Source organism: Ahaetulla prasina, chromosome 1 (genome assembly GCF_028640845.1).
Source record: "Ahaetulla prasina isolate Xishuangbanna chromosome 1, ASM2864084v1, whole genome shotgun sequence".
Taxonomy (NCBI): Eukaryota; Metazoa; Chordata; class Lepidosauria; order Squamata; family Colubridae; genus Ahaetulla; species Ahaetulla prasina.
This window is the reverse complement of record NC_080539.1, coordinates 230,662,906-230,690,156: the sequence shown is the minus strand read 5'-3', so window position 1 is coordinate 230,690,156 and position 27,251 is coordinate 230,662,906. Positions and strand designations below refer to the sequence as shown.

Sequence of the window (27,251 nt, the reverse complement as noted above, 5' to 3'; positions counted from 1 at the left end):
AACAATATTGAAAGTGTGTGCCATTGCCATTTTAGCCTTAGCACAATACTCGCCTCCAGTGACTGCTTCTACATTCCAAGGAAAGAATCCGAAGTTCAATTCCTATTGGAATCCTAGCACAAGGACCAATGGTCTATCAAGTGTAAGATAGATTTCCATATTCCTGACACACAATAAGTTTAGTTGTCCAAACTCTACCATCTCACAATTCAAAAATTCAAGTGCTCTTAAAAGACCACTATTCTGGCTGTCTGAACATTTTTTTTTATTTTGTCACAACAGTATACACAAACATCGTCATAAATAAAAACAACACATCATGAAAGAAATATATATATATATAAGTAAAAGTATGCAACAGCTATGTTAATTTGATATAATGAAGGGAACAATAGGACAGGAACAGTAGGCACTTTTGTTCTCTTATGCATGCCCCTTATGCACGCCCCTCATTTTCTTATGATGAATCTGTACTTACTTATTATGTTTCTTCTTCTATGGTAAGGTCATGTGTGGGCCTTCAGAATAACTTACGGGGATGGAAAAGAACAAAGGAAGAAAAAATTAGGCAAGGACAGTGAAGATAAATTTCATATACACAGTCTTATTTTTTCCCTAGATATAATTCCTAGCTGTGTACTGATATTAATACTTGTTTCAGGAATTACCTTGATGAAGAAAAGGAACAATCCATTCTAGCTATCCATTTTCCTTTAACGGTTCCAAATCAAATTCAAATTTAAACTACCAAAATTAATATAGTGAAAGAATGATAAGGAAGAGGAAAAAAAACCCTCTTACATTTCTTACCACTGTGCATCAACTCTTGAGAAGTACCTTAAAAGATAGATAGATGAATGGAAATTTAGAACTGTAGAAAAGAGATTTTTAATATTTTAATCAAATCACTTCTTCAAATTTAGGTTTTAAAAGGAGGAACAAGGTGATTTGAAAAATAGTATCGATGTTTCCTCTTTCTGCTGCCTGATGTTTCTTGCATACAGTTTGAGTCTGATAAGTCTCTGGAATAGCTGCTAAATATAAGATGTTTCATAAAAATGATGTGTAATGTTAACCACATTTAGTATATTTCTTAGTAATTTGTAATCCATACTGAGTATGTGCTTGTTTCATAATAATGTCTGTTGTGTTTTTAATCATATTTTTGGTTTTTTTTTCTGAAAATGCCTTTTTTTTTTCCAGCAAGGGAAACCCTATGTTTTTGATAGAGTATTGCCTCCCAATACATCCCAGGAACAAGTTTATAATGCCTGTGCCAAACAAATCGTTAAAGGTAAGAGTTTTTTTTAAACTACTTCTGTGCTAGAGAAGTTAGTGCTGAGAAGAAGTAGGAAATGTGTAGAAAGCTCATGTAAAAAGGATGGGCAGATTGTGTACAGTAAATGGCCTGCTGGTTTTTAGGGGTGGGTGGATGAGTTTTTCTATTGATGTGTGAGTGTATAAAATAAAATTTAGAGTCCTCTGGAAGCTCATGGATGTTAACAAGCGTTGACGAGCCTCCTCTTTTTATGTGGTAGAAGATATGAAAAATCATGCATATAATTAGAATAATGACACTCTTTTTGACATCATGTCCAGTCCATGAGCATGTCCAGTTCAAGAAAATTCAGGAGCTGGCAGTGTGACTATTTTCACAGAATAAACAGATGAGCATGCTGGTTTTCATCAGGATGTGTTCTCTTAAAAAAAAAATCAAGTCAACAAACTATCATTTTTTTTTCTTTGCTATTATCTACTCTGGGATAAGATCTCAAGTAAGGGCCATGTTCTGGAGAAGTCTGATTTATATAAACCAGGATTCACTCATGTTGATCCTCCTGTGAGATTATAGTAGTGCTTATGACCATGGAGTTTCATGGCTGAATATCTTAAATGTATTATTACAATCTTAATGTTACAGGAAGTCCCCGAGCATTCTGTTACAAGTGTTACCTTTTTAGTCATATTTCTTAATTTATATAGTATAATTAACAAGAATATTTTGTATGATAGTGAACAGACACTAATTGAAGCAGTATATTGTGCATGAACTTGCAGATTAACCAATATTGAGATAATTGGTTAAAGTTCTTCATTTAAAGTGATTTACTGTAACTTCTCCATTATGCCATTGACATGATTATGGTTTATCTGTTATGTGGATCCCCACATCCCTTATACTGCAGATGTGAAACATTTTCATAGCTCCAAAAGAAGAGACTATGTGTAGCTCAGAGTTGAAGTGTAGAATCTTGGTGCTCTCTAAATTGGTTGTTTGTTTGTAGACTTTCATTACCTACCTACGTAACATCATCAGTGTGAGTGAGTTTGGGTTTGCTCATTGTTTACATACAGCAGCTTACTCTCCCTTTGTGAATTGGAATTCAATTCAGTGAGTAATATAAAGTTAGGAAACAAGGAATAGCCCATAATTTAGTCTTTATTAGTTTATTAGTTAGCCATCTATTAGTTTATTAGTTTATTAGTTAGCCATCTATGCTATTTGATGTGAATGATTTATTAAATTGAATGATTAAAAATACTCATTTGATTCTAATTGTCATTCATCAAGTAATTAATATAAAGTTAAGAAACAAGGAATTATGGATGTATAGCCCAGGGATTTAGACCAGGGATGTCAAACTCACGACGACACGTTGTCATCAAGTGACGTATCACAATTTTCCCCCTCTTCGCTAAACCAGGGGTGGGCATGGCCAGCACGTGATGCATCTGGCCCGTGGGCCACAAGTTTGACACCTCTGATTTAGACCACCCTTTATTAGATAGCCATCTATGCTATTTGATATGAACGGTTTATTAAATTGAAGGATTAAAAATATTCACTTGATTCTAATTGCCATTCATCGTAATTAGCACCACATTAGTGAGCTCTATCAAGCCAGTTCACTAAGAAGAAAGTATTCCTATTCTCTCAAGGTACAAAGTACGGTTCTTTGCAGGATAATTTCTCTTACTACATGATTTCAAATAAGCACTACTATTTGTGTAATGACTTTGATTCTGACATGTGTCCAAGAGCGACTTTTAAAAGTTCTGGTAAGATGAAACATTAGTAACTATTAATTATTATTAAATGCTGCAAGCATTTAGTATCATTGCAAGGTTTGGTTTGTTCAGATACAAGATTTACATCTACAATTTTTCAGAACTGCTTGAAAACATGAGACAATTAGGTTAATAGCTTTTCTTTTTTCCCCTCATGAATAATTTAAAATTTTCTCATATTCTCAGAGAATCTGGACTTGAGTCCATTCTTGTAATTGGTGTGAATCCGGTAACACTTAAAAGTTATGCTCATTATACAGGCTGTCATTTTGTTCAGTAATTGTATTGATTATTTAAAGTTATGGCAGTACAAGGATTTCTTGATGTACAACCACAGATGCAAAAATTTCCATTGTTAAGTGAGTTTTGCCCCATTTTATGACCATTCTTGCCACAGTTGTTAAGTGAATCACTGCAGCTGCTAAGTTAGTAACACAATTGTTAAGAAAGTCTGCATGCCCAATTGACTTTGCTTGTCAGAAGGTCGCAAAAAGTGATCACATGACCCTGGGATACTGCAAGCATCATAAATATGAGCCAGCCTCCAAGCATCCAAATTTTGATCATATGACCACAGGGATGCTTCCGTAAGTGCGAAAAACAGTCATAAGTCACTTTTTTTCAGTGCCATTGCAATTCTGAACATTCACTAAATGAATGGATATAAGTCAATGAATATTTGTAATATAATCCGATTGACAGATGTACAAAAGTACATTTGTAGAAAGAAAGATATGGATGACAGAGCTTAGAATTGTCTGGAAGCTTCCATCTTTGCTAATGAGGCTTCAAAGATGCATCTCCTACAGATGTCCCTGCCTTCTTTTTTTCTTCTTTCTCTCAGACTGTTTAGAGAATAACCCATTTTCTGTGCAGGAAAATGGCTGTCCTACCTGCTGAATTCTAGTTATGGAATAGAATTAACATTATGATTGAAATTCGTAGAAATAAGAAACCACCAATACACATAGGCTGATGGTGTTTTCTCTTTTTGTTATAGCTCTTTACAGATCATGTAAATATGTTCAATTTCCATTTTCACATACACTCATGAATCTGAAGTAAATCTAGAATTTGAACTACTTGCAATCTTGATTTTTTTTTAAAAAATAGTCTTTTAAACAAATTTACAGTGGTAATTATTTACTGGATTCTTCTCAATCTCAGTGTATAAAATATTAATAGCCCAAATAATTTATTTGCATAGCTACCTGTTGTATTGTGAGAGAAATTAAGCTTAAAGTCAACGTTTATTTTATTTTGTCATAGATATGTAGGAGAAAGACTCGCTAAATTAGGGAGAGGAGTCAAACAGGGAATTAGTTGGGAATCCCTACGTGGGCGCACAAGAACATGAAGTCCAACTTCCCTTGAACACCATTGAACCTTATCTAGTCTCTCCCACTTGCAAACGATTAGTCTGAGAAGTTTCCTGTTTATATGGTTGAATAACAAAACATAACTGAACACTTCACATGTGGGTCTGGTTGTTTGTACATGACAGATATTAGTTACTATATATAGCCATATGTAAACCCATCATATAAATATCAGGTTATTAAAATTATTTAATTTTCTTCAACATTATAATGCAATATTGAAATAATAAATTAGTACAGGATCATATTGGTCAGTGTCCCTTCCTCCTTGATACAAAGCAAATTCAGAAGCCAGTAATTGATGAATTTTGTTAAGCCTACTTAATAGAATATTATGCAGAGAAACTCCAGTGCTATTCTCAATTTCTTAAGGACAAGAGATGTTAAATACATCTCAGCAGCATTCAAATTATTCAAAGCCATTTTAATTGTATTTTAAATTATTTTAGCCCAGTTCCCCTACAATGTGCAGCTATGTTTCCTAAGTTTGTCCCACTGAGATAGATCCAGTTTACCTTTCTTCATGCAGCAATGATAATAACAATTTGATTTACACTTTTTGTTGTTAGTTGCGAAGTCGTGTCCGACCCATTGCGACCCCATGGACAACGTTCCTTCAGGCCTTCCTGTCCTCTACCATCCTCTGGAGTCCATTTAAACTCATGTCCATTTAAACTTCAGTGACTCCATCCAGCCACCTCATTCTCTGTCCTCTCCTTCTTCTTTTGCCCTCAATCTTTCCCAGCATTAGGCTCTTCTCCAGTGAGTCCTTCTTTCTCATTAGGTGGCCAAAGTATTTCAGTTTCATCTTCAGGATCTGGCCTTCTAAAGAGCAGTCAGGGTTGATCTCCTCTAGAACTGACTTGTTTGTTCGCCTTGCAGTCCAAGAACTCGCAGGAGTCTTCTCTAGCACCAGAGTTCAAAGGCCTCAATTCTTTGGCGCTCAGCCTTTCTTATGGTCCAACCTTCACAGCCATACATTGCAACTATAATTTTCAAATTGAAGAAAGTTTACATAATTTTCATAGCTCGAACTATTTTTTCCTGTTCTTTAAATGGGTGTAATGTAAAATAACTTACGAATATATATGTTCTTCCATGAAAACATAATCATCTTTTTTCCAACAATCCCATTTTGAGTTCTTAATAGACTGAAATACAATATGTCAATATTCTATGTACATTAAAGACAATATACCTTATGTAAACTTTTCCTCAATGTAGCTGTAAAAATCTTAGCATCAATAATTAAGAGAGACATTGGTCAATAGCAGATAGACTTGTAAGATCATTACCAGACTTCAACATCATGATGATGTAAGCTTTGAAGTATGAAGGTGGTATTTTCATAATAAACCTGAAATATATTTGAAACTATAGGAAATATTTCACTCTGATTTTTTTAATACTATGGTTATTTCATCTGATGCAGATTTCATCATATCAACATGATGGCATATTTTTTTCTGAAACAACTCGGCTGACTGAACATCAAAAATTTCTAGATTTATTTCATTAAAAAATGTCTTCTCACTAGCTATATCTCCCCGTGTTAAAATATAATCTTTTATAGAACTTTTAAACAATTATAATTAATTGCTTCAGAGGAGGCTGTTGCAACTGTATATTAACCAGTGAGTAGATAGAATCAACTAGATTGTATGCAGGAGTAAAACAGTCTGTTTGGATGATTCCTAAGCAGGATTTTAGTGCTTGATGATTTTCCTATCTATGATGTCTATCCATTTTTCTAAATACATCTTTAACGTTTCGCTCAGGTTAAAAGGTATGAATTTTGAATTCATGGCTTTAAATATTTCACAATATGCAGCTGCAATTTTTCATTATTAAATGTATTTGTTGCCCATCTCACAATTTTAGGTAACTCTGAGACCTATTAATCCAGGGCTGTGGTTTTTTGTGAGTGGGGGAATTTAAATCTGTTGCTTCATTGAGTTTCCAAATTGCTTAAACTAAATCTGCAGTGCTCTATAGATAGATGAAGCAACATACTCTGGTTTTTAAAAGTTGGCCTGGTCCTGAAAAGAAGATTGTGATGGCTATTGAAAAAAGAGAGAGCAATTGATTAGAAAACTTCAGAAAGGTGACCAGTTTCTTTTCAATATTACCACCTATATTTCTCTTACTCTGAATACCTAATCTTTTGGGGTTTAAGGGCCGTATATGGCTGAAAAGAATGCAAGAGCTGTAATCCATTAGGGGGATAGGATCAGGAACAATGGATGAAACCAGAACACAGACCTAATTAATTAAACTGAAATGATATTACTTTATCTCAATGAATGGCATTAATTTCCAAATATTTGGTAATTTTATTTCTTTGTCGCATTCAACATTTCAGTTGTAAAGAGTTTTGAAGATCTTATCCTAGAATATGAAAAGTCTGCACAAACTTTTGCTATTCTTTTTGTGTGAAAATCCATGGCCCTAAGATGAGTAGAAAATATTTTTGCTATGTCCAGATTTTGCACTACTCAGCCAAGGTAACACTATAGGTTCTATTTCATCCTGTTCCCTCTTGCACATTTTCTTTCTTCTTGTGACATCATGAGATAGTGCTTAGAGCAATTACAATTACATTTTATAAGAAATCCTGGTGAAAATGTTGAAATAATCTCTTCAATGCATTTTAGCTTGGGAGAGTCAGCACCATTTCTTTGGACAGCTCCATGAATAGGGAAAAAAAACCCCTACCTTTAAGAGCTTTAAATCAGGGGTCTCCAACCTTGGTCCCTTTAAGACTTGTGGACTTCAGCTCCCAGAGTCCCTCAGCCAGCAAAGCTCTAGGAATTGAAGTCCACAAGTCTTAAAGGGACCAAGGTTGGAGACCCCTGATTTAAATCATTATTATTTGGAGCTATATTTATCGCCAACCTCTTCCTGGTTTACTAAAACACACGTTAGTCAATTTATGCGGAAATTGGAATAGTGAACATATTTCATTTCAGTAAATACATCAACAGCTTGTGAAATCAAAGTATCTAGCAGGTTAGTAAAACTGTTTAATATGCCTACAACACATTTTTGTTTATTTATATTTTGATTTTAAAATCTCCTAAGGTGTTTGGATCTAATGAACATGATGCTGGATTGCACTTCTTCGAAATTTACATGCACAGCAGTTTACTTTACTATTAGACTTATTGTCTGTTCAAAAATAAATTAGAATTATTTGGGATGTTATTTTATTATTTATAATCAAACATATTCGGCAGAAGGTTAAATGTAAAACTTAGCATAGACTCATGATGGCAAACCTATAGCATACGTGCCACAGGTGGCACACAGAGCCCTCTCTGCGGTCACACCAGCCATCATCCCAGCCCAACTCCACTGTGCATGCGTGCGCGCCTCACACCAGCCAGCTGATCTTTGGGTCTCTGCTGCATATGCACAGGGGGCGGGGCTTTCCCGATCTCCGCAGTTTCTCCCCCCAGCGTGCTGTAGCTTTCTCCAGCATATCTGCCGCCCATGCCTTCCCTGGTCTCTGCAGGTTCCACCCTCTGCAGGTGCCTTTCCGTGGCAGATACGCAGGAGAAAACTAGGGCACACTGGGGGGAGAAACTGAGGAGATTGGGGAAGGCTCAGGTGGGTAGCAGAAATGCCGGAAAAAACTAGGGCGCGCTAGGGGGAGAAACTGCGGAGATTGGGGAAGGCACCAGCGGCAGATATGCAGAGAAAGCTAGGGTGCGCTGGGGGGGGACCGTGGAGATTGGAAAAGCCAAAATGGGGTGTAGGGTTGCCACACGAGGCCCCCTCCCCCGCACCCTGGTCTGGACGTGGAAAGCCTTCTGCACCAACCTAGAAGCCAAAACGGGGGCTGGGGGGCCGGGGCACATGCACAGGGAACACATGCATATGCTCAGGGCAGGGTGCATGCACGGGGGCAGGGCAATGCAAACACACGGGGGTGCTTGCATTGCATTTTGGGGACTGGGGCATGTGCGTGTGCATTCGCGCGCACATGCGCACACTTTTGGCACTCGGCACCAAAAAGGTTAACCTTCACTGACATAGACATATGAATTGTAGATCAGTATTTAAAAAGGGCAGGCTTATTTAAAGCACAAATGTCTAGAATGTAGTTGCCCTTCAGTGTTATTTTGATTTCTTTGGAAAGTTATGTCAGTTCTTGTTCCCTGTGCATTGCAGAGAAAAGTGTGAAATTGCTTTCCTCTCCAGTTACTTGGCTGATGAAATCCCTTCCCATAAACCTGCATGTGTTTTAAAAATTAAATTGACTTACACCAAATAGTGTGTAGCCAAAATAGTGACATTTGTGTTATTCTTAATTGTAGGTGATAACTTAACAACAAAATGTTACAGGACATTCAGATTATGACATTTTATTCTAATCATGTAACTGCTTTTTATCCTCTATCTACGATGTTATTGACATTAAGCTGACAAAACAATCTTAAATATGGGAAGTGGAGGGTTCTTTTTTTGATAATATTGGAAAGACAGTACACATTATGACAGGGGTGTCAAACTCAATTTCATTGAGGGCCGGGTTATGTTTGACTTTGGGGGGCCAGGGTGGGCATGGCTGGGGTGGGCATGGCCAGCTCGACGTCACTTGTGTCGGGAGCACCTGTGGTGGCCCAAGCGCTCTGCCAGAGAAAACAGGATCCTGAGCTCCATTTTTGGCTGTGAAGGCTTCCTGTAACCCTCTGCCAGTACATCACACGCAGCCTACCCAAGCTCCATTTTCTCTGGCAGAGGCACTTTGGATTGGTCCTTTGCCTTTTCTAGGGCGGCCCCACGGGCCAGATCTAAGCACTCCATGGGCTGGATCCGGGCCCCCAGGCCTTGAGTTTGATACTCCTGCAGTATAAGGTATAGGTGTGACTGGGGTATGAACTTTTGTCTTCACCAAAAGTCATAGTATGTTACAATGTAAATTATCATTCTCATTTTCCTGTTATTCCTTCCCCCCCCCCATCATCGATTGTCCTCAAGGATAGACTTAATAAACTAAAGCCATATATTTGGTCCAAATTCCATTTCATGTAAATCTTTTTTTCATCTTCCAGGATATAATTAAGATATTTTAATGGGGAAAAAATAGACATTTTAGAAATATATTTCATGGATGGAGGAAAAAATAGGTGCTAAGATACCTGCTATGTGATCCAGGTTTGCTTCCATTCTCCCTGGAAACGAAGCTCTAGTAAAGTCTCTTCCTTGATCAACAGCTTTATTCTAACAATCTTTCCTCAATCTTGTCCTTTTTTTTTTCAGATCATTTTTAGGGATAGAACTATGAAGACAGCCATGATGTAGTGTGTCATTGCTTTTTTCCATTGGGAACTTTTTTCAGTTTTCCAATCTTAACTTGCAGCCCTAATAGTTTCTCACCCAAGTTCTAACTGGGGCCATTGCTTAACCTTTTCTGTTTAGAATAGACATTGCTTCCTCTGTGTTTTTAGATATGCACATTACAATTCTCCACTTGCTGTGTTTAAGCTTGGGATCCGTCTCTTAGGCTTGTTTCCAGTAAAATTAAAATATGTTCAGAAATCCTGGAGAAAATGGGGAAAAGTTCTGTAAGTAAAGGTGAAATCTGGACATTTTTGAAAGGATCGTTATTTAGAGAAGCATAAAGGATGTTACTGACTATATTAGATCTGGATGTTAAGAAATATTTATTTGTGTTTACCTTCCTTGGCAACGGGTTACACTTTCTATTAGACAAACAGTCTGTAACGTTTTTTAATTCTTTCCTCTTCTCCTACTAAATACCGTAATGACTAATACATATAATGCCTTTTTTTACTTTGATGATTTGTAGTACTTCATAATAAGATATTTTATTGTGTTTTTTTTTAAAAACAGATGTTCTTGAAGGCTACAATGGAACTATTTTTGCATATGGTCAAACGTCTTCAGGAAAAACACATACTATGGAGGTAAAAATTTAAAGTCGATTTAAAATTTAAAGCTGCTTTTCATTGCCATTGTGTTTTTCCCAGGAAGAGATGCAGTTACTTTAAAGAGATGCAGTAGATGCACTGGTTTGGTTTTCTATGAACTACCTAAAATGGAATGTCCTAGATATCAAATCTCTTCCAAATTGAGACTTGGGTAGAAATAAGGATTTTCCAAAGTTGCCAGGCAGCAAACCTGTCTCCTAACCATCTGGATAGCTGCAGGAGGCCATGGTGATATCGCCAGAAGGATGAGTAAAATGTGCAGTATTTCTTACACAGTTTTGGGAGGTGTAAAGGAGGAAAGTAAAGGTAGGAGGCCCCGGGAGACGAAAAAATTTCTATGCTTACCTTTGTCTCCATCAAAACGACTGAAATTAGGCAGTCTTTCAGTATCAAAATAATTGGGTTATAGTAGGGTGGTTGTGTCTTTTTTCTGGATTTCCAGGAAATGTTACCTCTGCTTCTGTGCTGTCCAAAAAGGGCCATTTTGCCACCAAATTGCACCATTTTAGGATGTGAGTGAGTTTCCTTTAGTCCTGAGGCTACAAAGTACCTACCCGTTTTAAAACTATGTTTTGATGATTTGTTTATATTTTACATCGTTAAGAAAGAAGCATTCCCTCTAATTATCTGAAAATGAGTGAAATAAAGTCACATGAATATATAGACCTTCTGCCTGCCATAAAAGGGAAATCAATCCTTTGGGGGTTTTCTTAATAAAGCAGTTGATTTCCTCCATAGAATATCTACATTTCTTACTTAACACCTTTCCTTGTTCAGGTTTGGAAGTAGCATCAGACAAAGGGACCGTCTTCAAGTTCTCTATAGGGAAATGACACATAGATCTGCCAAATTCATGTTGGCAGCGACAGCCTCAGATTGCAATAAGGAAAAAAAGGAGAAAGGCCTCAGTAGCCTCTTTTTATATGTGTCTCATTACAAGGATTTAAATCTATCGTATGGTAGATGCTTTTAAATCCCCTTTTTAATTCAATCCTTCTTATGTAATGTAAAGCATCCTTTTCAGGGGGGAAGTCTCTGTAAGGATGGGGAATTATTAATTCCTCAAGTTAAAACCTTTATTATGAAAGACTTCATATTTCAAATGTTAATCCTTCAAGACTTTCAAGCAATAAATAGCATATGGGGATTTTGTTTGCCACGTCCTCCAAAAGGACTATAATAACATAAAAGTAAATCTGACAATCTGCATTTTCCTGCCTCTGAAGGTTGAAGTATTATAAAATGACTTTCATTTTAAATTATGCACGCCTATTCTGAATTGGGCCCTTTTTAGAAATTCTCAAATGGCTGTAGTCAACAATCAGCCATTTAGTCTAAACGCACTTAATAAATAGTAGTTAAATCATTTCTTCCTAACAAAATATTTATTGCAGTGTTATATCTAGTGTCATCACAGTCCTATATCTTGTTAGAGGAATGCTGTCTATTACTGGAATATCTTTTTATTTAAAAATGTTTGCTTCCCATATGTTACTTGCAGAGACAGTTCAGATAAATTAGAGGACAATGCCAGAGTGAGACAGCTAGTCCATATTTCAGTGATGGCTAACCTTTTCCGGACTGAGTGCCCAAAGCACGTGCGCCCCCCTCAAAATGCAATGTGCAAGCTCCCCCATGCACACACCCCGCCCCTGCACATATGCACGCCCTCTGCATGCGACCCCGCATGCGCAGCAGAGACCTGAAGACCAGCTGGCCGGCGGGAGGTGCATGTGTATGCATGGCAGAGCTGAACTGGGGTGACAGCTTGCATGCCCATAGAGAGGGCTCTGCATACCATAGGTTCGTCACCACTGCCATATTCCATAGTTCATATTTTATTTTCTTAATTGTTTAGGTTGAAATTCCTTGGCCATCAGTGCAAAAAAAAAAAAAAAAGAGCGGCAGATGAGAACTATGAAAGGGATTGATGTGCTAGATTTTTTTGTGAAATGGTGCAAGGAGCTATGAATATTATATTGTTTGGGTATTGGCATGCTTCTCCATGTAAAGCAATGAATTGGATCAAAGAGTCTCACAAGTAGTTCAGAATAATAACTAGATGCATTTTTGGTGGCAGCAGCCATTCTAGAGTTAATCTAGAGAATAAGAAAATTGGAGTCCACCTAACTCCGTTCCTAATTTTACCTCCCCAAATACATTTATAATGATCAGTACTGCTTTATCTGGCTTGCCTGATGTTCAGCTCCAAGGTTAACGTGTTCTGGATGGTGTAACTTCTGCCCTTTGATTATTTAAACTGAGGGGTCTTTCATCTTTACCAGCTCTGCATATTTTCCAATATTCCAAATATATAGTAGTTATAGCATAGAGTCCCACAGAGACCTATTTGGAGCTTCTTTGGTGCTTGAATAATTTTAAATACTTTGGAATCCATATTCCAAATTAATCTTTTTTTATAGAATAATCATTTTAAAAATGTTTTCTAATAAAGATATAAATGGAGGGTTAAAAATTGAAATATATGCATGTTATAAGTGAGTAGAATGGAAACTTTACTGATTTAGTCACATGATTATATCAAAATTATAAAAGCGATACAAGTGTACAAGAAAAGAAAGCAGAAGGTCATATTCATAAGTTGGCACCCCTACAATTAGCCCAAGCTGATTTAATGCTCTGCCCTCTTTGAACTGGCCTTTGATTTACAGTAAGTCTTACTAGTGATATGCAGATTTTTACTTTATAAAAAGTAAGACAGTGTTATAAATGCTGTAAACCTGAGTGGCTATTAAGAATATTGATGTTTTAGATCAAGTCGCTGTCAGAGAAGTTTTTACATTGTTTAAGCCATGGCAAAAGGAATCTAGATTCTCTAAAACTGCAGAATTTCCAATTAAAACATATTTTGATTTACAATTTGATGCAGATACATGAATAGCATCAAAAACACCTAGATTATAGTCAGTGTTAAATTGTGTTTTAAATCTACAACTTTTTAAATAACCAATTATACATTATATTGTCAGGATGGATATCAATTATTTGCAATAACTTCTGAATAAAAAAGGGTTATCCCATATTAACAAATCAATGGCGCTTAAGATTAAATGTGTATCTTAAACTCTCAAAATGTGACTAACTACATTTTTTCATGTTTTTGCACTATCTTAGATAATATTTTAATAGAGTTGTCAGCTTCATTATTCTGGAACTATAAAATAAGAAAGGAGGCACTTAAACATACGATAAGAAATTGCCCTGCTATTCTTCCATTTTTATTTTAACATATGCAAGCTGAATAATTAGGTTTAACAAAAGGTAATTCAGTTTGAATGTAATTTTGAATCTTAGGCAAAATTTTTGGAAATTTCTGGGCACATGAAAAACAATAGGTTCTATTGTTCACAGGTTATAATAAAAAAGCTTATTTTTTTTTAGTGGAAAACTAATGCCACCTTAGAATTTCATGAAATTACAAGTTATCCAGATATTTCATTTCGTATCGTGATTTTTTTCAGCTTTTCTGACCTCCATGTCAGAAAACAGTTCAATCAATTTTATGTTTCATATTCTTAATTCTGAAACCGAATAAATGTATATTGAATTCCTCACATTGGACTATAATGTGAGCAATTGAGAGAGAAATGTCTGAAAATTGGTTTGCATCAATCCGCTTCTTTTGAAATCTGACATTAATCCTCTGAGTCTTATGCACTTTATACCCTGAAATGATTATATCCCACAATTTGTCTCCATTCAATTTCTCTTATATTCTTTATTACTCAGCACACGTATTTGGGTCTCTGTGCTGCCAAAGCATGTGTGAATATCTTTTTGTAGATCTGCAGAATAATAATCAATGGATTTTTACATCTTTCCAGTTTTAAATTCCACGTACTTAATGGAAAAATATTAGGTTCAGATGTTTGCACCATTTTTCATTTTGCGGGGAGGATTTGTATGATGTCCTTTGTTCTTGAAATCATTGTGTTTATCTACCTGTACCCCTGGATGATGTATTCAGATGAAGAGCCCAGTATTTCAGTCAGAATGACCATGATCTTAAAATCAGTGTAAGAGGAGAAACCACATTTTCCATTTCTTATTTTCATATTACATGCTTTTGTTACGCTTCTGTTATTGATGCCAAGCACAGTTTCGTTATCGTATCCCTGGCTAATTTCTACTTCTGAGGAAAAGTGAAAAAAGGCATGCAGTCAGGAAGAATATTTTTATCTTTTTTTTCTTTAAAGAGCTAAAGTAAAGCAAAGGAAGCTGATCATGCAGGCTTTACTGCTAGTGAGGCAGACGTTGCTGGCACTATGCTTGACCAAACGATCAGCAGATTTATTACACTTCCATTTTCCCTTCTTCCATTTCTCATTAATTTCTTACTAGTTGGTAATTCAGTTTTAGTATTTAACATGGAAGTCTCCCTTTTATTTGTTTTTAATAGCATGGTTGACATTATTACTCTACGTTAAAAATAACGATTTGGTTTTGGCTTTGCTAGAGCTGGAGGTGAATTGTAGATTGATATCGGGGTCCTTCGTAGAAATTCTGTGGCACTGTTTAATACTTGTATATTTACATCAGTATAAATTAACTATTTTATTTATGGTTTTCCTTGACTAAGTAGCAGATGAGTACAGGTAGTCCTTGAGTTAATGGCCCAAACTTTTGTTAAGTGAATTTTGCCCCATTTTATTAACTTTCTTCCCACAACTTTTGGTTTTTTTAAAAATAAATTTTATTAAATATACAATTTAAAAACATTAGACATGATGCGACTTGTCTGGTACATACTTTTCTAACACTTTTTCTTTCGTGTAGATTACAATATAACGTCATGCATATTCCATATGTACTTTTTATACATTCAGTCACACTCCAGTTACATACATATTCCCTTCATATCTATTCAAATCCTGTTTACTCCTATCTAATATTTCTTATATTATTTTTTTCCTCCCCTTTTCTTCACTTTGTTTCTTCCCACCACTGGGAAATCACTGCAGCTGTTAAGTTAGTAATATGGTTGTTAAATGAATCTGGTTTCCTCATTGAATTGTCACAAAAGGTGATCACATGACCCTGGGACACTGCAACTGTCATAAATATGAGTCAGTTGCCAGGCTGAATTTTGATCACATGACCATGGGGTCATAAATGGTCATAATGTAATGTAATGTAATGGTCATAAATGTGAAAAATGCTCCTAAGTCACTTTTTTTCAGTGACATTGTAACTGCAAACAGACACTAAACGAACTGTTGTAAGTCAAGGACTACCTGCTCTTTAATTTCCAGAACATGATATGATTAATTTCGTTGTCTTTTTGCCCTTTTAGGGGAAACTGCATGACCCACAGCTGATGGGAATAATTCCAAGAATCGCACATGACATATTTGATCACATTTATTCGATGGATGAAAATCTAGAATTCCATATAAAGGTAACATCAAATAATGATCAAACTGGGGGGAGGGGAACCCACTTTGAATGTGGTATCCTCTTTCCTTGACATTTCCTATTATACATTTTTGTTCCTTGGAAAACAAATCTTTTTTTATGATTTCTTACCACACAGTTGCTAAGAAAAAATTCTGCCTTCCCATCCATCCATTTTTTGGACAGTGACCTTTTGTATCTGCATGTTGGTACCAAAAATGGATATTAAGTGATTTAATTTTCTCAAATGTAACTCCAAGAAATTTAAACCAAGTAGTGAGATTAAAAAACAACAACCCTCAATCAGTGCAATATGTGGACATAATACCTCTAGCAACTCAGTTTAAATTGTGCTTAGATGAGTAATCTACCAGGCCATTGGATTTAAATTGAAGCGTTTTTTTGCGTAAGTTGTGGTGGCACAGTGGTTAGAATGCAGTATTGCAGGCTAACTCACTGCTCACGGCCACGAGTTTGATCCTCACGGGCTCAAGATTGACTCAAGCTTTCCATCCTTATAAAAGTCTAAGTGTTATTGCTATTGCTAGTTGTTGTTTGCACAATTCTGACTTTAATATTTGCAAATATCTTTTACACCATTGCCTCTCCAGTGCTGCATAATTTATTCTTAGCAAGCCTCTAAAAAGCCACCTCACAGCTGATCCTATTTATGATTTTCACAAGTATAACAGAGATTTCGTTACATACATAGTCCTTGATGGATTGGTGCCACTAGATTTTGGATTTAAAGAAACAAAAGTTTTTGTAACCTAGTCACTGACTCTAATAATGTTTTATATACAATATACAATATATACAATTTAGACTCTCTGGATGTTAAACAAAATACTAGACTATGTTTCAATCTCTTAAATGCAAAAAGAATAAAAATGTATTTCTAATTAGGTTCTCTAACTAGGCTTTCTAATCAGTTCTTAAATTTATCCTAAGTGAGGTCATATAATAAAATTGACTTAGCTTCATATTGCTGGGACAGCATATATAAATGAACCGTAGTCAGTAACTGGGCAATCTGAATATACAAGAGAAGTGTCATTTGAAAACAAATATGTTTTGACTCTGAAACAAATGTTTATACAATGTATGCTTTTCTGGGTAAAATGTCACTGTTGAGACATTGCTCTTTAAATGAAAATAAATGAATAAGAACTTATTCAGACACATAGATATCCTTATATAATTAAAAAATGGGAAAGGCAAACAGTCTAATTTTAAATAAGTTGTATGTGAAATTTATTATTTATTTTATTTATTTATTTTATTTATTTTATTTTTCGTATTTTTATACCGCCCTATCTCCCTAGGGACTCAGGACGGTTAACAACCAGATAAAAATATACATATAAATACAAATAAAAACATCCATTAAAAAACTTATTATAATTGGCCGAATAATTAAAATGATGATAATAAAATAATAAAATCCCCATTAAAACCAATTCGAATTTAAAATCTAGTCCAGTCCTGCGCAAATAAATAGATGTGTCTTAAGCTCGCGGCGAAAGGTTCGGAGGTCAGGAAGTTGGCGAAGTCCTGGGGGAAGCTCGTTCCAGAGGGTGGGAGCCCCCACAGAGAAGGCCCTTCCCCTGGGTGTCGCCAGCCGGCACTGTTTGGCCGACGGCACCCTGAGGAGTCCCTCTCTGTGAGAGCGCACGGGTCGGTGAGAGGTATCCGGTAGCAGCAGGCGGTCCCGTAAATATCCCGGCCCTATGCCATGGAGCGCTTTGAAGATAGTCACCAAAACCTTGAAGCGCACCCGGAAGACCACAGGTAGCCAGTGCAGTCTGCGCAGGAGAGGTGTCACATGGGAGCCACGAGGGGCTCCCTCTATCACCCGCGCAGCCGCATTCTGAACTAACTGGAGCCTCCGGGTGCTCCTCAAGGGGAGCCCCATGTAGAGAGCATTGCAGTAGTCCAGACGAGACGTCACGAGAGCGTGAGTGACTGTGCATAGGGCATCCCGGTCTAGAAAGGGGCGCAACTGGCGAACCAGGCGAACCTGGTAAAAAGCCCTCCTGGAGACAGCCGCCAAATGATCTTCCAAGGACAGCCGTTCATCCAGGAGGACGCCTAAGTTGCGCACCCTCTCCATCGGGGCCAATGACTCGCCCCCAACAGTCAGCCGCGGCTGCAGCTGACTGTACCGGGATGCCGGCATCCACAGCCACTCTGTCTTGGAGGGATTGAGCTTGAGCCTGTTTCTCCCCATCCAGACCCGTCGGCCTCCAGACACCGGGACAACACTTGATAGCCGTTGGGGTGGTCCGGTGTGGAAAAGTACAGCTGGGTGTCATCAGCGTACAGCTGGTACCTCACACCGAAACCACTGATGATCTCACCCAGCGGCTTCATATAGATGTTGAACAGAAGGGGCGAGAGAATCGACCCCTGCGGCACCCCACAAGTGAGGCGCCTCGGGGTCGACCTCTGCCCCCCTGTCAACACCGTCTGTAACCGATCAGAGAGATAGGAGGAGAACCACCGAAAAACGGTGCCTCCCACCCCCAATCCCTCCAACCGGTGCAGCAGGATACCATGGTCGATGGTATCAAAAGCCGCTGAGAGGTCTAATAGGACCAAGGCAGAGGAATAACCCCTATCCCTGGCCCTCCAGAGATCATCCACCAACGCGACCAAAGCCGTCTCAGTGCTGTATCCGGGCCGGAAGCCGGACTGGAACGGGTCTAGATAGACAGTTTCATCCAGGTACTGGGGTAATTGACATGCCACCACACTCTCTACAACCTTCGCCGCGAAACGAAGGTTGGAGACTGGACGATAATTACCTAAAACAGCTGGGTCCAGGGAAGGCTTCTTGAGGAGGGGCCTCACCACCGCCTTTTTCAAGGCGGCCGGAAAGACTCTCTCCATCAAAGAAGCATTCGTAATCTCCTGGAGCCAGCCTCGTGTCACCTCCTGAGTGGCCAGTACCAACCAGGAGGGGCACGGGTCCAGTAAACACGTGGTGGCGTTCAACCTACCCAGCAACCTGTCTATGTCCTCAGGAGCCACAGGGTCAAACTCATCCCAAACAATCTCACCAAGACCGCTCTCCAACGTCTCACCTGAATCTACCCAATTTTGGTCCAGACCGTCCTGAAGCTGAACGATTTTATCGTATAGATAACCACTAAACTCCTCAGCTCGTCCCTGCAACGGGTCATCCCGCTCCCCCTGTTGAAGGAGGGAACGAGTCACCCGAAACAGGGCGGCCGGGCGGTTATCTGCCGACGCAATGAGGGAGGAGACGTAGCAACGTCTCGCTTCCCTCAGTGCCACTAGGTAGGTCCTACTATAGGACCTAACTAGTGTCCGATCAGCCTCCGAACGACTGGACCTCCAAGAACTCTCTAGGCGTCTTCTCCGGCGTTTCATCCCCCTCAGCTCCTCGGAAAACCAAGGAGCCGGTTGGGACCTGCGCCGGGTCAGAGGCCGCAAAGGCACGACACGGTCTAAAGCCCCCGCCGCGGCCCGTTCCCAGGCCGCGACTAGTTCCTCAGCCGTGCCGTGAGCCAGACCCTCAGGAAATGGCCCAAGCTCCGTCCGGAACCTCTCCGGGTCCATCAGGTGCCTGGGACGGAACCAACGTATTGGCTCCGTCTCCCTGCGGTGTTGAGTGATGGTCAGAAAGTCCAGGCGAAGGAGAGAGTGATCTGACCATGACAAAGGTTCAGTGACTATTTCCTTCAAGTCCAGATCCTTCAACCACTGACCAGAGATAAAAATCAAGTCCAGTGTGCCACCCCCAATGTGAGTAGGGCCATCAACTACTTGAGTCAGGTCCAAGGCCGTCATGGAAGCCGTGAACTCCCGAGCTGCTGTCGATGACGTGCCGGATGATGGCAAGTTGAAATCCCCCATGACTATAAGTCTGGGAGTCTCCACCGCCACTCCAGCAAGCACCTCCAGGAGCTCGGGCAGGGCAGCTGTCATGTAGCAAGGAGCCAGGTACGTGACAAACATGCCCATCTGACACCTATGATCCCATCTCACAAAGAGGGATTCACACCCGGCAATCTGAGGTACAGTGGTCTCCCTCGGCTCTAGACCTTCTCTAATAACAACCGCCAACCCCCCACCCCTACCCTGAGCCCTCGGCTGATGAAATGCATGGAAACCCGGTGGGCACATTTCAACAAGGGGCACGCCCCCTTCAGTGCCCAACCAGGTTTCCGTAACGCCTATAAAATCCGCGGCGCCCCCCTGAATAAGATCGTGTATTAGGGGGGCCTTATTGACCACGGACCGTGCGTTGCATAACATAAGCCGAAGGCCCAGGCTCTGAGGGTCTTGACCATCCGGGGAACGGGACAAGTCGGAGGGATCGGGGCAGACAATCGCCTGTAAACATCGAGCGCGCGCCCCCACAAAACGATATGATCCCCCACTTCCGCCATATCTGCCCCTCCCACTTACCGTACAAATAGGACCACCCTCACTAGAAGGAACACACTCCCCCCCATAACCTCCGAACCTATTAAATCGCCGCGAGCACACGCAGGAACTGGCTCCCCACCCGACGGGCTACCCCCAACACCCGCCCTAACCCTCCCACCCCTTAAAAACGCCCTATCTAAAAAACCCCAGAGGCTCTTTTTCTTCGCATGCCACCTCTGTGGATCCCAAGACCCGTCATTGAGGCCGGCCCTTGATAATGAAGCGGGCCATTCCTGCGAGGCGGGGGCATCTCGCAGGCGCAAGAGTTCCAATGCAGAATATCGCATATAAATAACTAAAAGCATAAACAGGAGATAGAGGCCGACGAGAGGTAATAATGTCTAGGATGGCAGAATGTAATGCCAAGTCCAAATGGATACCCATCCTCCGATAAATCTTCAAATGGTGGCTGGCTTAAAGCTGGTAAAAGATGGAATAATAGGCAGATATAGTCTGGTGATAAAATTATTACTACTCTGCCCAAAGCTCAGTCCTAAAATCCATAACCTGAAAGAGGTGGTACTTCTCTCCCCGTCAGCGGCGTCACAGATGTTTCCAAATAGATGTTTCAAAGTAGGGCCCCCAGTAGATCACCAATCAGTCTCCAATCATCTTCCCCAAAAGTTCCAAGAATGGCCATGACCCAAGAGTCTCAACCGGCCATGTAAAGTGCATGATGACAAAATGCAGATGACAAATGTTACAGTTGACAATGTAACATTATAGTCCCGGGAAGAAGCAGGCCCAGCTAGGCCAAACCAGGCCAAACTAGGCCAGGACACCTCAGCCCCCTCCCCACTCCTTTCCACCTAGAGCTCCAGGTCCTATCCAAGGTCTGCCCACTCCACCGGGCCAGGCCTAACCGAAGAACCAACCAGACCCCTCCAATGGGCCGGCATGATGTAACAGGCCGTGGATATCACCACGGCGAGGAGCAGAATAGATCATCCATGCAGAAAGTCTCAGGCAGGGGCCACAAGGGGGACCCTTCACAGCCCTTCACCCCAAGCCAATCCACCGGATCCAAAAGAAAACCTGGGAGAAGACCTGGGAAGACCAGGAAGAGCCGGAACAGTCCAGAAATAATTCAGAAACGCCAGATGTCCAAACTGGGAGAAGAAACAAGCCGCGGCCTTCCAGCAGCCAAATACAAGCTGCGGCCTCGCCTCACGCCCGGTAAGATGGTAAGATGGCCGCCGTCCGCAGCTCGCCCTCCCCGGTCTCGTTCTCGGCAGCCGTGAGTCCACAGACCCCTCCCACGGCTGCCAGAGAGATGATACGCCTGACCGGGGGGCGCAGACCGCTCGGCAAGCCACCTGGGCGCCGCCATCCCCTCCTCAATCGCCCGTCGTCGGCTCCACTCCCCTGTTAAGCCGCCATCTTGCGCATGCGCAGAGCCTTCATGAACACATGCACACATGCGCACACATGCACACATGCGCACACAGAGTATATTCTATTATGTCAAAAATTAAAAATTCCTTCCAGTTTCATTTCTATTGCCCAAGCATCATCTTATCTTCCTGTTGTTCTCAAAGATAAGTGACAGATTTAGTTTTTATCTCAAGCTTTTTAAACAATAACTTTTAAAAATGATGGACTTAAAATTTTGAGAAAACTCTAAATTCAGTTTTCATAAACTATTCATATGATTTCTTGTCATTTTTATACATGCATACTGATAATGTATTTCTTACAATACTCATAAGGGAGAGATCATACTTATTTTTTTTTTATTTACATTTATATCCCGCCCTTCTCCGAAGACTCAGGGCGGCTTACAGTGTATAAGGCAATAGTCTCATTCTATTTGTATATTTACAAAGTCAACTTATTGCCCCCCCAACAATCTGGGTCCTCATTTTACCTACCTTATAAAGGATGGAAGGCTGAGTCAACCTTGGGCCGGGCTTGAACCTGCAGTAATTGCAGGCTGCTGTGTTCTAATAACAGGCTTCTTACCAGCCTGAGCTACCACGGCCTTATAAAAAATGAATCAGCTCTTCCTTAAATACCTGGAAAAGAAACCTTAATTAAATCAGATTCTGTGGTGTGAATGCTGTCTTAGAAAAGCTATGGGGTTTCCATATTGATATCAACACTTAAACACTAAATCAGTATTTTGTCCATGTAGTTGTCAAAAAATTGGAGAATTACATATGTAGAAAAAGTTATGCTATTCACATAGTTTCACGCTGGAGGAAAGGGATGGAGGTTTTAGACAAAACGATTACATTAGCTTGCTAGTTATGAATTCCTGATGGCAATACACCACTGGCAGAAACCCAAAAGTGAAGTAAAAGTGATGATACTAGACTTATAAGCAAAATTAAAAATGGAAGCACTTTGGAGAAATTCCAAGTTAGACTAGGAATCAATAATTATTCATGCTTGTTAATAATTTATACAGAAAATGTTTTTAAAGAATGCAGTGAGATTGTTTTCCAGTCTTATGCCAACAGTTTTTTTCTTGATCTGATAAAATTTATGAGCATTTGACTCATTCCATTTCGTTTTTAAATAAAGGCAACTGAGCCAGACACTCAAAGTACAATTATGTGCAAGTTTACTTATGAGGAAGCTTCACTAAATACAATAAATTTATTTTCAACAAACCATGGAGTAATTCTTATATAATTCCTCCTTCATTCTGCAAAATCTTTCTCAGTTTGCTTTGTACTGGTTGCAAATTATATTTTCTAAGTTGGAAAGAAAATTTTAAATGACAGTTGTGATCTTTGGCAGGAATTCTCAATGCAGTGGCACAGTCTTTGGGGAGATTGTTTTTGAAAGATTGACTATTTTTATTTGCTGGGGGATTAATTTTTAGTAGGTTGGGTTGTTTTATTGAGTTTGCATATTGGAAGACCTCTTAAATAGTTCTTCAAAAGTATTTATCATGGACGTAGGCCTTCTTTGAAATATAAAAATAATGTTTTATTTCCAATTTTGGGGTGCGTTCCCCCCCTTTTACACTTTCATTCTTGCAGATCTTTCTATATTGAAGTATTGAATTATATTTATCTCATTTGGTAGTATTCTAAATCAGCAGTCACCAACTGGTGGTCTGCGAGAAAATTTTGGTGGTCCACAGAAAAATTATTTGCATTTTTTATCTTGCACTAAGTCAGGCGTCCTCAAACTACGGCACCTGGGACGGATACATGCAACGAACGCTTGTGTTGCTGCAGAGAGTCTCCCCCTTCGGGGACTTTTTGTGCGGGTCAGAGGGGGGCAGAAATTCAGACTTGGGGTCTGCTTCAGCCTCCTGGTGCGGGGCTTTGGGTGAAGGCTGGAGGGAAGTGCCGCTAATGGTGAAGAGCCCCTTGTTCCAGTGGGACTGCCTCATGGCCTGGAACTGGCTGTCATCTCAGCCTGCTGAGCCTCCAGATGCCGGTACCTGGCCTTGGCCTCCTGCAGGTCTTCCCTCTGCTTGGAAAGCCTATGCTCCTAGTCCTCAGTGAGGTGCTTCTGCTGAGTGTTCTTCTCGGTCAGATCCAATTTGAACTGAGCCAGCTGTTTTGCCAACTCTTTCTCATGGTGGCTGCTTAGCTCCAACAACTTCTTCCTATTGGGGCTCTAAGGAGCCTGGGCGGGGAGGCAAGGAGGGACTGGGAGGGGAAGGGCAAGTAGAGGCCGGTGAGGTGCCCCCTTGACGTGAGTGACATTGAGTTGGCCACACCCACCCAGTCACATGATCACCTAGCCACACAACCACCAGCCGGTCATTAGGTAGATCATATTAGTGGTCTGCGGGATTTAAAATTATGAATTTGGTGGTCCCTGAGGTCCGAAAGGTTGGGGACCCCTGTTCTAAATGTTATTGTTGTGGGACACTGTGGCCTTTCTCATGGTTGATCCTCCTCTTACTGGAATGGGACAACTTGCCATGGCCAACTTGCCATTGGACAATTTGCTGTGGAACAACTTGCCACAGTACAATTCAACAATTTTATTTAATTATTTAAAATAATTTTTTAAAATATTTTAATACTTGTCATTTATATTTCATTTTGTCCCTCCTTTTGCATCCTTTCTTTAATGATTCTATTTCACCATTTCTTCAATATTATGTAACTTTTGCCCCATGGTGAGGTGGCTGTGGTGAGTTATCCTAGACCCCCTCTTACTGCTGTCCTCACAACTCTGTAGCCTTTAATTGCCATCTTCTTAGAATTCTTTCATTTGATAAGCAAAGCAGTCTGTAATAATCCTCTCTTGATCCCAAATGTTCTTACAGCTCAAAGTTAACAGGTGCTATGGCTCACGTCTTCCCTCTTGATTGTACCTAACTCCGGTTACATTGGGGAACTTGCTGTTGAACTATGGGGAACACATTGTACACATGTTTAAAAACACCCTTTGTATTCCTGTGTCTTTTTATGCTGTAGTCCTGAGTCCTACAGCAGAAGGAACTATTTAATACGGTAAAGTCCCGATGGATATTGATCCAGTCTTAGGACAATGAACGTTTTCTTCTGGTAGGACATCATGTACCTTTTGACACATGCATAAAGTAAAGGAATATATGGGATGTGATCTTTTCCCAAGCCCATTAAAAAAAAGTACTTGTGCTTTTAGCCTTTGCTATAATTGCCACCCACTGTGTATGCAATATAGCTCCAAATAATCTCCATAGACTATACATGTCCTTGTTTGCTCATTGAGAGGGAAAAGTATGAGGTCTTATTATGCTTTTTATCCCCTCTTCTATGTAGTGAATTTTATAAGAGGAATATGTACTTAATGATGCATTTAGCTTGCATATTGTTGGGTGCTGCCCAGAGTTGCTTTTGGTGAGATGGGCAGTTACAAAAATTGGATAGATAGATAGATAGATAAATAAATAAAAATGCATGGTTTGAACTCTTACCAAGTCAATTCCATTAAGATCTGCAATCTCCTTTAAAAATAATAATTTCACCAGCTACTCCTTTCTGAAGCTTTAATTTTATCTCATAATTCTTTCCCACTACCTACATACACACCCCATTGAAGCTATTATTTTAAAAGGAGAACAAAACTTTGGCAATGCTACAAATAATTTATTGAATTCTTTATGTAGCCAACTAGGATAATGCTTTAAAAAAAACCTTCCATTTCAATTTTACCCTTAATCAAATACAGATCAAAATGTAATGAGTATATCCAATCTTGGAGCATATGAAAAAACATTATGATATAAATTTACTGTTTGTGAATAGATCAGCTCCCGTCTTTCAGAAAGGAACCAGTGAAGGGGTATTGATAGCGGTTGTGTGTCAAATTCAATTCTTCCATTTTATTTTATTTTATTTATTTTATTTTATTTTATTTTATTTTATTTTATTTTATTTTATTTTATTTTATTTTATTTTATTTTATTTTATTTATTTATTTATTTATTCATCTATTTATTTATTTATTTATTTAAAACATTTATATAGCCACCGATCTTTTAACCAGCTCTGGGTGACTCCCAAACAAAGTTCCACTGATTATTTTGGCTCTTGGGGTGGGGGGATAATTCCATTCTTTTAGTTTTTCATGGATTTGGAAACTTACGGTGGGTAATGTCCAAATTAGTTTGTGCCCAGCAGGCTCCCACTCAATCCTTATAACCTGGTCACAGTAAACATATTCACCATTCATTTTGGCTTGATGATTATACTGGCAAAAGTAGGTAAATAGGCAGACAAAAGCAGAGACTTTATACTAACTATAATTATATCAGGCTATGTCCAAAGGACACCAAGCTTTCCAGAGCTATTGGAAACAGTATTGTGATTAATCAGCATGGATAGTGGCTTTTACGGTAGTTGTTACAGCCTTAATCTTTTAATGTCCATAACAGCAGAAAAAAAGAGATGGATAACATTTGTATCTAGAATTAATATCCAATCCTTAATGTTATAGTTAATACAAAATTACATGTAGTGTATATTCATATCCTCAGTCAACTAACATCCCATGAGCTTCCTTATACATGTATTCCTTAAACAAAGGGCGGATCATGAGTACTCGTCCTTCTCCACAATTCTTCTGTAAGCACTTTATCATACTTTCTCAAACCAATAAATGTACAATGACTCCCTCCCCTCAACACATATATTTCTATGACTTGGCTAAAAAAGAACAATCTGTGATAGAGCTCTATTACACATCCCAAGTTTTGCTCATTGAGAGGAAAAGTATGAGGTCTTATTATGCTTTTTATCCCCTCTTCTATGTAGTGAATTTTATAAGAGGAATATGTACTTAATGATGCATTTAGCTTGCATATTGTTGGGTGCTGCCCAGAGTTGCTTTTGGTGAGATGGGCAGTTACAAAAATTGGATAGATAGATAAATAAATAAAAATGCATGGTTTGAACTCTTACCAAGTCAATTCCATTAAGATCTGCAATCTCCTTTAAAAATAATAATTTCACCAGCTACTCCTTTCTGAAGCTTTAATTTTATCTCATAATTCTTTCCCACTACCTACATACACACCCCATTGAAGCTATTATTTTAAAAGGAGAACAAAACTTTGGCAATGCTACAAATAATTTATTGAATTCTTTATGTAGCCAACTAGGATAATGCTTTAAAAAAAACCTTCCATTTCAATTTTACCCTTAATCAAATACAGATCAAAATGTAATGAGTATATCCAATCTTGGAGCATATGAAAAAACATTATGATATAAATTTACTGTTTGTGAATAGATCAGCTCCCGTCTTTCAGAAAGGAACCAGTGAAGGGGTATTGATAGCGGTTGTGTGTCAAATTCAATTCTTCCATTTTATTTTATTTTATTTATTTAAAACATTTATATAGCCACCGATCTTTTAACCAGCTCTGGGTGACTCCCAAACAAAGTTCCACTGATTATTTTGGCTCTTGGGGTGGGGGGATAATTCCATTCTTTTAGTTTTTCATGGATTTGGAAACTTACGGTGGGTAATGTCCAAATTAGTTTGTGCCCAGCAGGCTCCCACTCAATCCTTA

General features: G+C 39.2%; 1 protein-coding gene across 1 annotated transcript in view; it reads left to right on the top strand.

Moving 5' to 3' along the window:
* The window catches only part of KIF5C (kinesin family member 5C), a 101,356-nt gene that overhangs the window by 17,149 nt on the left and 56,956 nt on the right, over positions 1–27,251 (top strand). Inside the window, exons 2-4 of the mRNA XM_058193133.1 lie at positions 1,204–1,294; positions 10,308–10,381; positions 15,720–15,824. Coding sequence (XP_058049116.1) covers positions 1,204–1,294; positions 10,308–10,381; positions 15,720–15,824 — 270 coding nt within the window. The remainder of the gene's footprint in view (positions 1–1,203; positions 1,295–10,307; positions 10,382–15,719; positions 15,825–27,251) is intronic.